The sequence below is a fragment of the Rhinoderma darwinii genome, chromosome 1 (assembly GCF_050947455.1).
Source record: "Rhinoderma darwinii isolate aRhiDar2 chromosome 1, aRhiDar2.hap1, whole genome shotgun sequence".
Classification (NCBI taxonomy): Eukaryota; Metazoa; Chordata; class Amphibia; order Anura; family Rhinodermatidae; genus Rhinoderma; species Rhinoderma darwinii.
This window is the reverse complement of record NC_134687.1, coordinates 183531594-183546633: the sequence shown is the minus strand read 5'-3', so window position 1 is coordinate 183546633 and position 15040 is coordinate 183531594. Positions and strand designations below refer to the sequence as shown.

The window sequence follows — 15040 nt, the reverse complement described above, 5'->3', positions numbered from 1 at the left end:
CATGTTAATTGTGAAAAGATTAAAATGTGTCACTTATTATCATGACCCCACCTAGGGAGAGTCATAAATAATGCACATTGAAGAAAAGTGGCCCATAGCAAAGATAAAAACAGGTCTTCCATTATGGCACCTGGTTTGGCACCCAGGACAGAAGAGTCTGGTGCCCTTTTCATGATTCTGAGGCCAATTTCCTACCCCCTTGCTTACTAATAACACAGTTCTACTGGAGATAGGAGTCCTGCCCAGGTTGTTGTCACCCAGCAGAAAAGAGGTTGGTACCAACCAGAGCTTGGCCCCTTTTCCATAGCATCTGCAAGGTTTGCCTCTATGGTATTACGCAAATGCTTTCTCCATTGGATACAATTATAATCTAACCTGTACAAAAAGTTCTTCAGTCCGATCTCAGATCTTGCTAAAACTGTAGAATGTAAACTGTAAGCACAAGGAAAAGCCCATTTTGGTGGGCAGGTCAAGATACTTATAAGACATCTATCTGATTGGGGAGAGGGATACCACAAGTAAACCCAACCTAAGATGGTACTTAAGTTGCATAACTAACTTGCTTGGACACTCTTAATATAGTTTAAAGCTACAGACATCTGATAAATAAATTGATTAATGTTAGCCAGAATTAAATTAAAAAAAAGCTCTTGCCAAGAATGTACAATATTATAATCAGTCAACAAGAATCCAATAATTGTGACCAACATTTACATTATTAATAGAGGAGCTCAGATACGCCCAGGCTTCTGTTTCTACAATATGATTTAGTACTAACGTTTTGAAGCACAGCAGGTTGGCTTCTTGTGGTGTCTACAAGTATCCACGGTTAATGTATTTAAAGATAATGAATATGCAAACATATAAAGCAATGCATTATTATTATTATTTATTGCAAGCATGCACAAAAGGAAATAGAATGACGGCTCTGATATAGATGGGATTTACATAAACAACAATTTTCGAATAGACTCATTATCGGCATTGTTCCCTTTGCAGGCAGAAGCGTTAAGAGAATAAGCTCACAGCGGTTGTCCCAGAATAGACAATTATCACCTATCCACAGGAATGGTGATAATTGGGACCCCCACCATTTGCGAGACCCCCCACGTTCCTCCTCACTGCTCGACTGTGGAATGCGTCGCCATGACTACGGCCGGGGTAAGTATAAACTTTTTTTTTTATACTTGCCTGATTTCCGCAGCGGACATGCCGCCTGAAAAACTGCACCACTATTGGTTACGCTAATTCGGGCACAGTTCACTGCGATTTCCAGGATGGATACGCTGTGTAATTTTACGCAGCGTATACGTCCTATGTGTTCGTACCCTTAAGACGTTTTTAAGAAATTCAAGTGCCATGGTGCTGCTCTGAGAATCTGTCAGCAGAAAATATCATTGTTTCTATGGGGCAGCAGACACAAGTTGTCATAAAACAGCCTTGCTTCTACTGACAGGGAGTTGTAGGAAATTTAAAAAGGGGGCGATTTTGATAATAAGTATCTAATAGAGAACTGCTGTGTATGCATTTCCTAAATATGTAAAGCTCTGTTCACACCAGCGTCATGGCTTTCGGTTTTTAGGATGACTCCTCTTCTTTGAACAAATACATAGCCTTGAAATATTATACCATTTATTTACATATTAATAGTATATAATTTAGCGGACCCTCACAAATCACATTGAATAATAATGGGGATCCCAACAAAAAGGGAAGAAAACGAATATGAGCCCAGCCTAAGACACCACATCACCTTTTTTTATCATTACCCAATAATACCAATAACAATGTACTTTTTGAGTGTTTGGAGAGGTCCTCTTTGTTCCATCTATATCCATTCCAAGCTGTAGGTCATATGCACCAGGTCCAGGCACAGAATACACAGACTCCTGAAAACGCTTTTCTTTGTTCTGGATAGTTTGTCCTCCTTTCACCTTTTCCTATAAAAAAAATACCCATGGTCATTGTCGTGTAACGCAGGAATAACAAAACACCACACGCCAGCTGGAACAGCTGCACAGAGGCAACCAAATGAAACAGGATAGTTAATAGCAAACTGCAACCAAGCTTGTAATTGTTCAAATAAATATGCTATTCAGTATAATATATTCAGTGTAATGCTACGGAGCACTTTTAAAGAACTTGCTAGCAGCCTAATAGTCTCATTTGTAAATGTGACGAGGTTGCACAACACTATAAATGTAAATATTTCTCCTTCTTAAAAAGTGGATGTAATAAAATAATCTAATTGGGCTATATATACTAGTGCGGAACACTGAAATGTTGCATTAGCCTGGAAAATGTGCACGTTCCTACCAGAAAAGGATAAAAAAAGTTCCAATTTAAGTATAAATGTTAACTTATTTTCACAGCATCATTGTGTATATGTGGCCAACATATTGTATCATAGGGTCACACCCCAACCTGCCAAGAACCTGTACCCATAATGCTGTAGCCAAAATCCTGCAACATGTTTCTCATGAATGCTGTTGCCCCACTCCTCCTTCCCTTTTCAGCTGGGTTGTGATGATGGGGCGTCCTTTTGAGACTCAGGGTATGTTCACACGGCCCATTTACGGACGTAAATCGGGCGTTTTTGCCCCGAATTACGCCCGAAAATAGCGCCTCAATAGCGCTGACAAACATCTGCCCATTGAAAGCAATGGGCAGACGTTTGTCTGTTCACACGAGGCGTATATTTACGCGCCGCTGTCAAATGACGGCGCGTAAATAGACGCCCGCGTAGAAGAAGTGACCTGTCACTTCTTTGGCCGTAATTGGAGCCGCTATTCATTGACTCCAATGAATAGCAGCGCTAATTACGGCCGTAATTGACGCGGCGTTCAAGCGCCTGCACATGCCGGTACGGCTGAAATTACGGGGATGTTTTCAGGCTGAAACATCCCCGTAATTTCAGCCGTTACGGACCCCCGCCGTGTGAACATACCCTCAGAGTCAAACATATCTGTGTCACTCACCTGTATATCTGTTAGGGTATGTGCACACACACTAATTACGTCCGTAATTGACGGACGTGTTTCGGCCGCAAGTCCCGGACCGAACTCAGTGCAGGGAGCCGGGCTCCTAGCATCATAGTTATGTACGATGCTAGGAGTCCCTGCCTCGCTGCAGGACAACTGTCCCGTACTGTAATCATGTTTTCAGTACGGGACAGTTGTCCTGCAGCGAGGCAGGGACTCCTAGCTTCGTACATAAGTATGATGCTAGGAGCCCGGCTCCCTGCACTGTGTTCGGTCCGGGACTTGCGGCCGAAACACGTCCGTCAATTACGGACGTAATTAGTGTGTGTGCACATACCCTTAAAGGGTGCAGCAACAACACATGGGGTGATATATTGCTCACAATGAGTATTTCCCGTTTTTTATATAAATAAAGCTTGAACACTGTATTACGTAACTTTTGATTAAAATCGTTTAAATTCCTCACTACTTTCAAGCAATCTGCTTGCTGTCAGTGAATGACAACATTCTTGTTTATATCAAGAGGCTGAAAAACTTTACAGACCGAATACGTCTCACAGCAGACAGTTTGGTAGAATTGTATGTAGTCTAGGCAATCCTCTGTGAGAAGGAAACAGGATTAGGCCGGGTTCCCATGTAGAGTAAACGCTGTGGAATTTCCGCAACGGAATTATGTGCGGAATTTCCACAGGATTTACAGTATCAGCAAAGTGAATGACATTTAGAAAATCTCATGGCCGCGCTGCGGAAAAAAACCACAGCATGAACGTTAATAAATTGACCAGCGGTGCGGAAATTAAATCCGCAGCGTGTCAATTTATGCTGCGTTTTCGTAGCTTTTCAAATCCTGATTTTCTCCATTGAATTCTAAAGGAATGAAAAACCCTCAACAGAAAGCCAAGTGTTGCGACTTTTGCAGCAAAATCGCAAGGCTGTAGCGGTCACATGGCCTGCAACGTCATCTTAGGAGGCCGGACTATGCACAGAAGGGAGGGTATAAACTTTTTTCCGCGCCGTTTTCCGCAGTGGAAATTCCAGTTGAAAAACCGCAACACAATGTGGTGCGGTTTTACGGACAGAATGTGCTGCGGGTTCCAGGTCGGATACGCTGCATAGTTTTTACGCAGCATATCCGACCCGTGGGAACCCGGCAGTCAGGTTTATGCCCCATTCCATTAATGCCCACCCATTTCCTCTTAGGCTGGGTTCACACGACCTATTTTCAGGCATAATGGAGACGTTTTACGCCTCGAATTACGCCTGAAAACACGGCTCCAATACGTCGGCAAACATCTGCCCATTCATTTCAATGGGTTTGCCGATGTACTGTGCCGATGACCTGTAATTTTACGCGTCGCTGTCAAAAGACGGCGCGTAAAATAACAGCCTCGTCATAGAAGTGCAGGACACTTCTTGGGACGTAATTGGAGCCGTTTTTCATTGAATCCAATGAAGAACAGCTCCAAATTACATCCGTAATTGACGCCTCGCAAAACGCGAGTACGAGCAATTACGTCTGAAATTCAGGAGCTGTTTTCTCCTGAAAACAGCTCCGTAATTTCAGACGTAAATGCAGTTATCGTTTGCACATACCCTTAGGCAACATGTAGTCTGCAACTTCAATACCTGCTTGCTGTTATATGGATTTACTAAAAATAAAAAAAAACTGTGAAATTAGGTCGGCCACCAAAACCCTATAAAAACCTTGACAAAATTTCACGGTGTAAGGCTGGATTCACACGAGCATGTTCGGTCCGTAAAGGACGGAACGTATTTCGGCCGCAAGTCCCGGACCGAACACACTGCAGGGAGCCGGGCTCCTAGCATCATAGTTATGTACAACGCTAAGAGTCCCTGCCTCTCCGTGGAACTACTGTCCCGTACTGAAAACATGATTACAGTACGGGACCAGTGGCGGATTATCATTAGGGCGGTTTGGGCGGCCGCCCGCGGCCCAAGGCCCCCATGGCTGCTCGAACCGCACAAGACCACACGGGCCCCCTCATGCCCGGTGGCGTCGCTAGTGTCGGAGGGGGCCCCGGTGCTAGCGGCAGCCACATTCATTTGTATCTGAGTCCTCAGATACAAACGAATATTATAGGCTGCAGGCCACATTAGGCTTGCAGCCTATCAGGCGCTGGGAAGACTCCCTGCGCAGGCCGGCGTGATGAGGTACTGCATCAAGCCGGTCTGCGCATGCGTCTAGTCCGGAGGCTTCTCATGTGTCCAGCTTAAGCGGCCGCAACGAGAACGCAGCAAGGTAAGTAAAATATATAATTATTTTTTTAGGTGGGGGTAGCGCTGTGCATATATTCAAGGGGGGGGGAGTGCTCTGTGACACTATATACAAGGGGGGGGGGAGTTCTCCGTGACACTATATACAAGGGGGGAGTGCCGGATGGCCCTATATACAAGGGGGAGGGTGGCGCTGTGTGACACTATATACAAAGGGGGGGAGTGCTCTGTGACACTATATACAAGGGGGGGAGTTCTCTGTTATACTATATACAAGGGGGAGGGGTGCACTGTGCGGCACTATATACAAAGGGGGGAGCACTGTGTGCACTTTATATAAGGGGGAGCGCTATCTGGCCCTATATACAAGGGGGAGTACTAAGTGGCCCTATATACAAGGGGGGAGCGCTTTGTGGCCCTATATACAAGAGGGAGCGCTAAGTGGCCCTATATGCAAGGGGGGAGCGCTATGTGGCCCTATGTACTAAGGGGGAGTGCTGTGTGACACTATATACAAGGGGGGGCTGTGTGGCGCTATCCACAGCGGTATGTGTGTGGCGCTCTTTACAGGGGGTGCTCTGTGGCGCTATTTACAAGAGTGTGAGGGTTGTATGGCGCTCTCTATAGGATGCTGTGTGTAACACTCTCTACGGGGGGATGTGTGTGGTGCTAGCTATAGGGGGGGTGTGTAATATCTACAGGGGCTGTGTGTGGCGCTATCTGTGGGGGTGTGTAATATCTACAGGGGCTGTGTGGCACTATGTACAGGGGGCTGTGTGTGGCACTATGTACAGGGGGCTGTGTATATGTGGTGTTTTACAGCGTTTGGTATTATTATATTCAGGCGCGCAGTCTTTGGTGCTATTATATTTAGAGGCACAGTATGTGGCACCATGATCATTTTATTTTCGTTTATAGGTGTGGAAATGTTGAAGAAGTGAGGAGCCGCATACATCGGAGTGGCAGATTTTGAAAATGGGTCATGGCCGGGAGAAGTCGTCATGAGCTCTGGACCGGATGGATAAGAAAAGAGGAAAAAAACTACTAGAATCTGAGACGTCGTCACCTGTGAGTCACTAGATATATAGAGAATCTGACACCTCTCCTGACATGTTTATTATAGGGAATCCTTGTATTTCACAAAAAGTCTTTCTGCAGTCCAGGACTTATAGACAATTCCCCTTGTCAGGAGGATGCGTCTCTGCACAGTGTGATACTGTCAGTATGTAGGGACACAGCCCTGTGAAAAGGGGAATTGTAACACCCATTTGTTAATGCTTGCCCAAAAAGGTAGTGTTAGCAATAGTTACGGCGCGGCAGGGCGGCGGTGCGGAAGGGGGGCCAAAGTTTGGGTAACAGCCCAGGGCCCATGGTCTACTTAATCCGCCACTGTACGGGACAGTAGTTCCACGGAGAGGCAGGGACTCCTGGCGGTGTACATAACTATGATGCTAGGAGCCCGGCTCCCTGCAGTGTGTTCGGTCCGGGACTTGCGGCCGAAATACGTTCTGTCCTTTACGGACCGAACATGCTCGTGTGAATCCAGCCTTGGAAGGAAAAACATCAATTAAAATTCCCAATATAGACTATCAGAATATTAATTGCAGTGAAAACAAGCTGCTATGCTACACTGCAATACTAGTATATACTGAAATATAACAGTTTCGGGAATTTCAGTTACAAACATAGGGGCTGAGTAAAAAATGACAATTTGTATAGGTTTCAGAATGAAATTAGAAGGGCAGATGGTTTACAAGCAGGCAGGAGTCGTGTGACACCAACTTGTGCGTTCATTCAAGGTTTCCATTTATCGCTGTTCCCATTTGAATAATGTCTACTTCAATATTAATTTTACCTTTAAATTAAAAATCTCATATTGTCCTGGTCCAGGTGCAACAGAAACAGTTACGCCATTAAAAGCAAAATCTCGACTAGCTGTTGATGAAAATGGGGCATATCCAGCTAAAAGAAACATAAAAAGTTAAAATTTAAAAACACAAGGGAACAACACAATACTATTACAAGATTGGAACATTAAAATTACTAGAAATATATAAGAGAAAAATCTAATTTGCATGTTTTATATGAAGTAATTCAGATATAGTATTTATGTACATTTCAGTGTACACATGTTATATATGGTAAAGGTCCTGAATGAACAGCTAACGTTAGTCTATGGCCACAATTTCACATGAGCGACTTCTGTATTTACATGGCTAGTATTGCGGATATAATCTATGGGACATTCCGCATGGTCGTATAAAAGATGCTTGCAATTGAATTCCTCAGTGTGTACGAGGTTTATCTATTTTGCAAAACAACCATTGAAGCAATAGTTAAGTGGTTTTAGAAGGAGGGGGCTCCCTCTATCACCCCATCAGGCTCCCTGCGATGGGTTTCCATGGCAGACAGAGGCCTAACATAGACCCCCAGCTCTGCCATCAGTGTATGCCCATTAGGCCTCATGCACACATCCTTCACCGGTTTCACGTCCATTTAAAACGGATCCGTGCTTCCGTTGTGACATCCGTGTGGTTTCCGTTGTCACTCGGCATCCGTTCCGTTATTCCGTTTTAAACGGACGTTGTGCTTCTGTTTGTCTTCTGTTTTAAACAGTCCGTTAAAATCCATCATGTGTGTTGAGTGCAAGGGACGTTGGCACGCCCTGCCGTTGCTTGGCAATGGATCTATGAAAACCGGACGCCACACGGATGCCTATGGTGTGCCGTCCGTTGTTTTGACGTACCTATAGGCTTTAATGGGCGAGACGGACACTGAACAACAGACAGAAGTAGACATGTTCTACTTTTGACGGAACCACGGAACCGTTAAAACAACGGAAGTGTGCATGGCCCCATAGAAATGAATGTCTCCGTGTGAAAATAACTGAAGTGGGCATGAGGCCTTAGGTCCTGCCAGAGCCTTAGCCTGTCAGTTTTACACTGGCACAATACTCTGAAATAAGTAATGCAGTGTATTATAAAAGCGATCCAACTATTGCATAGTGTAGTCCCATAGTGGGACAGTTTATAAAAAAAATAATAAACAAAAGAAATGTGTATGTTCACATATATGTCTTGGCTACTGTTCATAATGAAAGACACCACGAATTGCCAGATACGTCATTCAACGCCTGCCAATGGCGTCTGACGGACCGCATTGACTTATGATGCGGTCAGCCGGATTCATTATGTTTTTAGTCTGCATGCATGCTACGCTAACCTTGCCATCAATCTGACGGTACTGCAGACGGAGAGCCTCCAACAACAGTGTCACGATAGCCTAAGCGCTTATTTAGACGAACGTATAATACGTCCGTGCAACGCGCGTGATTTTCACGCACGTTGCACGGACCTATGTTAGTCAATGGGGCCGTTCAGACTGTCAGTGATTTTCACGCAGCTTATGTCCGCTGCGTAAAACTCACGACATGTCCTATATTTGCCCGTTTTTCGCGCATCATGCACCCATTGAAGTCAATGGGTGCGTGAAAACCGTGCACGGCACACGGACGCACTTCTGTGTGCCGCGCGTGATGCGCGCTAAAGCAGTCAAAACTATGAATGAAAACAGAAAAGCACCACGTGCTTTTCTGTTTACAAACATAAAAACAGAGTGTCATCATGATGCCGGCTGTGCGAAAATCACGCAGCCACGCATCATACGCTGCTGACACACAGAGCTTTTATGGACCTTTTGAGCGCGCAAAACGCCGCGTTTTTTGCGCGCGCAAAATGCACGCGCTCGTGTGAATCCAGCCTATGGCAGGGGTCTCAAACTCAGCCAGGTTAATGGGCCACACATAGAAAAAAATGTGAAGTTGACGGGCCGCATTACTTTCAAATTTGATACAATACAATATATGGACAGTGACGTCAGGGGCTCCGTCTAGAAGGGGAATCCCCGGCCAGAGCATTGGCAACGCTGTGGCGATTCCACTCCTAGAGGGAGCCACTGACATCACTGTCCATATCCCCGGCAATGGGGAATTAGCTTCCGGAGGAGCCCCTGACGTCACTGTCCATATATGGACAGTGCCATCAGGGGCTCCCTATAGGAGCAAAATTCCTGGCCAAAGTGTCGGCAACGCTCTGGGCGGGCATTCCGCTCCTAGAGGGAGCCCCTGAAGTCACTGCCCATATATGCTCTAGCCAGGAATTCCGCTCCTAGAGGGAGCTTCAGTCGCGCTGTCTACAGGAAGGAGTGTGTGGCACTGTCTACAGGGGGGTGTGGTGCTATGTATAGGGGGTGTGGTGCTATTTACAGGGGGTGTGGCACTATCTACATGGGCACTGTGGCACTATATGGGCACTATGTATATGGGTCACTGTGGCGAAATCTACATGGGCATTGTGTGCAGCACTATACACAGTGGGCACTATCTACAGTGGGCACTGTGGCACTATCTACAGTGGGCACTATCTATGTAGGCACTGGCACTATCTATGTGGGCACTATCTACAGTGAGCACTCTTGCACTCCTTACAAGGGCATTGCGGCACTATCTACATGGGCACTGTGGTGTTTTCAGGGGGTTGGGACAAAAAAAAACCCTGATGAATAAGAAATGTTTAATGGCTATGAAAAATGAATAGCAAATAGATAACAAACTGCGGTTAAAAACGATCAGTCGGCCAGTTAATGAATGAAAACTTTGAGACACACTGATGCAACTGACAGTTGATTCGTTTTAAACTCCGTTTTTTTTCACTGTCGTGTGAATATAGCCTTTTAGCCTTCTTCACTCTCCCCTCACAACGATCGAGGTTGACGGAGAGAGAAAACTAATTGTTACAGAGCTGCAACAGCATATATAATTATTTATTTATATATATATATATATATATATATATATATATATATATATATTATGGAGAGAGAGATAGAGGTGGAGATACATGGGCTTTCAAGATGACCTCATTCTCTAGAGTTCCTGGGGCTTATGTCCCTCTATATAAGACCTCCTTCTTCTTCTTCTTCTTCTTCTTCTTTATTTTTAGTGAGTATATTGAGTGATTAGAAAAATCAAGTAGCAAAATAAATACAGTTTACAATATTAATTTCTTTGTTTGTTGCTTTTCTAAGGCCTCGTTCACATCTGTGTTGGGTCTCGTTCTGTCGGAGCTTTCCGTCAGAACGGGACGCTGAACAGACACAAACTGACACAGACCAGAGGTTTCCGTTACCTTGACCATTGATTTCAATAGTGACGGATCCGGTGCTCATGGTTTCCGTTTGTCTCTGTTGTGCACTGGACCCGTCGTTTTGCCGGAAGCAATAGCGTAGTCAACAACGCTATTATCCAGTTTTGATAACGTTATGTTATAACTAACCTGGTTTGTGCATTTGGTCAGACATCGGGTCGTAAGATCCTGGACCCACATTTTCCTGAGTGCTGCCGAGAGTGACAAGGAGCGATCGAGGGGCGCGATCATACATCTTGCCTTTTATTTAATGAACACCTAAGGGTTAATACAATCATATTATAAGGAGCGATACTATATAGATTCCATAAATGTAGTTCAGTGTTTTCCCTTTACTTTTCACAGTGAGGGTATGTTCACACGGCAGCATCCGTTACGGCTGAAATTACAGAGCTGTTTTCAGGAGAAAACAGCTCCTGAATTTCAGACGTAACGGCATGTGCAGGCGTTTTCACAGCGTCCATTACGGACGTAATTGGAGCTGTTTTTCTATGGAGTCAATGGAAAACAGCTCCAATTACATCCCAAGAAGTGACATGCACTTCTTTGACGCGGGCGTCTTTTTTACGCGTCGTCTTTTGACAGCGGCGCGTAAAAACAATGACCGTCTGCAGAGTATATCGTAAAACCCATTCAAATGAATAGGCAGATGTTTGCCGACACTTTCAAGCAGTATTTTCAGCCGTAGTTCCAGGCGTAAAAAGCCTGAATTACGTCCGTAAATAGTGCGTGTGAACATACCCTAATAAGAATAAAATGCGTAGAAAAAAAATGGGAGTACAGAAACATCAAAGGATACATCGTAGCAACCGATCTGCACCCAACCAAAACTGGTGCAAACAAAACATGAAGTAGTTTCGCATAGCAACCAATCAGATTCCGCCTTACATTCTTCAGAGTCCTTATTTGTGAATAAAAGCCACAACCTGGTTGGGCCTATGGGCAAGTGCCCCACTTTTCATTTGCACCAGTTTTGATAAATCTCTCCTACTGTTTAGAGTAGCAGGGAAGGGGTGGGTGGGTTAGAATACTACCAGAGAGTTAAGGCCTTGTCCGCACAGTGCAGATTTGCTGCAGATTTTGCCTGCAATTTTTATCCAAAAACCAGAATTGGATCCCGAACAACAGACTTGTAAGGTTTTAATTTCTAGATTTCTTCAGTTTAGGTTCCGTTCCTGGTTTTGGCTTAAAAAATACATGCAAAACCTGCAGCAAATCTGCACTGTGTGAACAAGGCCTGAAAGAGTAGATGTGAGACCAGAAGGAGGGGCTGCACTGTAACAGGGAGTATACAGAATGTAAATATCTCATTCCAATTTTCTGAGGAAAACTGCATCTTTTTCAGGTTTTGCTATGTGTTTAGCATGCACATTTTTTTCAAAAATACCTAGCTAATGGTTTCCGTCTGTCACCGTTGTGACAGGGTTCCGTTGTTTTGACGGAATCAATAGCGCAGCCCATTAGCTAGGTTTCCGTCACCATGGAGTTCAATGGTGAGGGAAACGGAAGCTGAGGTTTTCGTTTGCCTTCCCGCTGAGGGGTTATCCCGACGGAAACCTCAAACGGAACCTCTTAGCGGAAAGCGACTGGTGAGGTGAACAGGCCCAAAGCTGGGCATCTCGCGCCACACATTTTAGAGAGGAAATGTAAGGAAGGACACATCTGTATGTAGGCTGGTATTTTACTCTGACGTTTTTCCCATAGGCTTCTCTATAGGACTTTAAAAATACCAGAAAAAACGTATGTACAATATGTTACAAACGTCAAAAGAGCCAAAGCGCTAACAAAAACGTGTGTAAAAACACATGCAGTTTAAAATGGCAGACAAAAATCCTGTGTGAAGGAGGCCTTTGTAAGGCTATGTTCACACGGGTCGGAATTCGCCATAAAAAAATCTGACACGCATTTACTGCAGGATCCTTGGAAAAATCAAATCTATTCAATGGGGATAATCCACGTGTGGAACTCCACCATCTTTTCTGTACGGAATCACATGCTACTTATTTTTGCTATTTTTTCGTTGTTGTTTTTAACGGCGTGGCAAGATATCGCAGAAAAATAATAACGTTGTTGCGGAAACCCCATTTACATGCATGAGACGCGGATTATCATCGGATTTGAAACAATCGGAGTCAAATTCTATAAACTATGAAGGTGGTTCTACAGTGGCATCCTTCCGACACTAGTGAATAATATGCCTCTGTATTTTAATGGAAGACAATGTGTTTTTTCACAGCAATTTCTGCATTTTTTCGCAGCAGTTTCTAGTGCAGTTCTGAACTGCACCATACAGTGTGTGAACAAGGCTTTAAGCTTGTACATAACCTACACAAGCCGTAAAATACCCACAACCTTCCCTATGTTAGTGACATCACAATGGCAACGCTGGAAATAAGTTGCAATGAAAGTCATTACAACTCGCTAAGTATAGAAGTGACTAGTAATATCAGGGGAAGCGGTACAGCAAGTCTATAGTCCGAACTATCGCACCGCGCACACAGAACCTGAGGAGAACGGATCGGATATTATACGTACTGTGACACAGAACCGGCGCCGCGCAGCACCTGCCTCACACGGTGACGACCACACAGCACGACGCGTTGCTATGGCGACCACAGGCACAGGCCGACCGGACTGACAGGCCGGCTATAGATCACAAGGCGCAGAGCGCTCTCCAGGCAGGACGCAGGCTGTAGGGACTGACAGGACACAGAAGATATAGCAGAGCTGAGCTGTGGCAGGAATAGCACCAGTCCGAACGTCCAGAACAAAAACTCCGTGTTTTCCTCTTCCGTCAACTCGTTACAAATGTCCTCATTACATATTAAAGCTGTTTCAGGAAAAGCTGGGTTACAACCGGGAAAGCTGGGTTACAACCGGGAAAGCTGGGTGACAACCAGTCTCCCATCAAGGGATACAGCATGTGCTACCATACTATCACATGCAGTAATAAGGCAGTGTACATGTGCCATTCAGGAGTGTGGGAAAGTAGGTGAGATTTCTGTAGGGACTCTAATGGCTGACAAATTATTACTCTGCTTTCCTAGAAACTAAGCTAAGCCTCATGCACACGACTGTAGTGGTTTTTATTGTCCGCAAACACGTATCCGTAGTAATCCGCAGTTCATCCGCATATCTGGGACGCAAATACGGCCCATAATACATCTGTATTTAAAGATCCGCAAAAAAGGGAGGGTACAAATGATGTCACCAATATGACCCAACCCCTTGAAAAGGTCACATAATCGATCAGGCGCCATTTTCTTGGGGAATCCCCTGCTGTCACATAGCAACGCTTCCGAAATTACGCACGGCTATGGATGGACATCCGTAGCCGTCCGCAATTTTGCACATTGCCATAGACTTCAATTGGTCTGTGCCACAATTGCGTACAGGAATTGGACATGTTCTATATAGAGAGAGAGAGAGAGAGATCCAAACGTGTTCGGCATATGTGCTGGAAAGTCTACTGATATATATGTCTAACGCCTCGTGCCAATAGACTTCAATAGCTGCCAACTGTATGCCAAAAGTGTGTTTTTTGGGCATATGTCTAGATAGTAGACTTCAGGATATGCAACTCGCCTTGAAATAACAATTCTGCAGCATCTTTTATTAGAACTCTACATTGTGCTATTCCTCAGTTATTCCTTCTAGAAATTTATAAAAAATTGACAACTGGGTTTCACCAGTTGGGGGTGTGTCCCTAAGGGGACACGCCCCTTTGACAAGGAGAATGCTAACACCCAGTTGTCAATTTATTCAAACGTTTCTAGGAGGAATAAAAAAGAAACGGCACCATGCAGAATTCATGTAAAGATGATCCAGAATTGTTATTTCATGAGGAATACAAGTCATTTCTAAAACAGACGTGTCAGGAGAAGTGACAAGTCCTGTTTAAACCACTGTCACACGGTAATATTTTGGTCAGTATTTTGCATTAGTATTTGGAAGCCAAAACCAAGAGTGAAACCTACAGTACACAGAGAAAAAGTATAATAGAAATATTTGCACCCCTTGAGTGTTCTGGACCCACTCCTGGTTTTGGCTTATGAATACTTAACGGCTATGTAAACCTTTGAGCACATTTTTTTTTATATAAAACAACGTATAGTAAGATTTTAGACAACTTTTTAATTGTTTTTATCCAAAAATTATTTTTGAGGTGCAGCTTGTATGTATCCTGGATACATACAAGCTGTATCTTGCGCTCAAACCCGAATCCGTCAGGTCAGCAGGACTGACGGCTTCTGTGACAGCAGCTTCTGCATGTCTCTGACATGCAGGATCCACCTGTTAGGTTGGGAACACACACGGCGTGTTCAGGGCGGGTACGCTGCTTTAAGCTGCACAGCGTATCCACCCTGAACACCGCAGGGAATGCTGTCAGAAAATCCGCACCACAATTTTGGTGCGTTTATTCGGGTGGAATTTCCGCTGCGGAAAGCAGAAACGTTCATACTTACCTCCTCCCTCTCTTCTGTGCGTGCTCTGGCCTGCTGGGATGACATTACAGGCCATGTGACCGCTGCAGCTTGTGATTGGCTGCAGCAGTCACATGGGATGAAACGTCATCGCAGGAGGCCAGACTAGAGAAAAAGCAGGGAACTCTGGGTAAGT

At 44.6% G+C, this 15040-nt stretch overlaps 1 protein-coding gene across 1 annotated transcript in view; it reads right to left on the bottom strand.

Annotated features, from left to right (window-relative positions):
* STPG2 (sperm tail PG-rich repeat containing 2) overlaps window positions 1-13356 on the bottom strand; it is a 773928-nt gene extending 760572 nt beyond the window's left edge. Inside the window, exons 1-4 of the mRNA XM_075860649.1 lie at window positions 12956-13356; window positions 10550-10678; window positions 7072-7178; window positions 1794-1940 (exon numbers count right to left, since the gene is read on the bottom strand). Of these exons, the coding sequence (XP_075716764.1) occupies window positions 1794-1940; window positions 7072-7178; window positions 10550-10655 (360 nt within the window). The 5' untranslated portion in view covers window positions 10656-10678; window positions 12956-13356. The remainder of the gene's footprint in view (window positions 1-1793; window positions 1941-7071; window positions 7179-10549; window positions 10679-12955) is intronic.
* Window positions 13357-15040: the final 1684 nt, after the last annotated feature.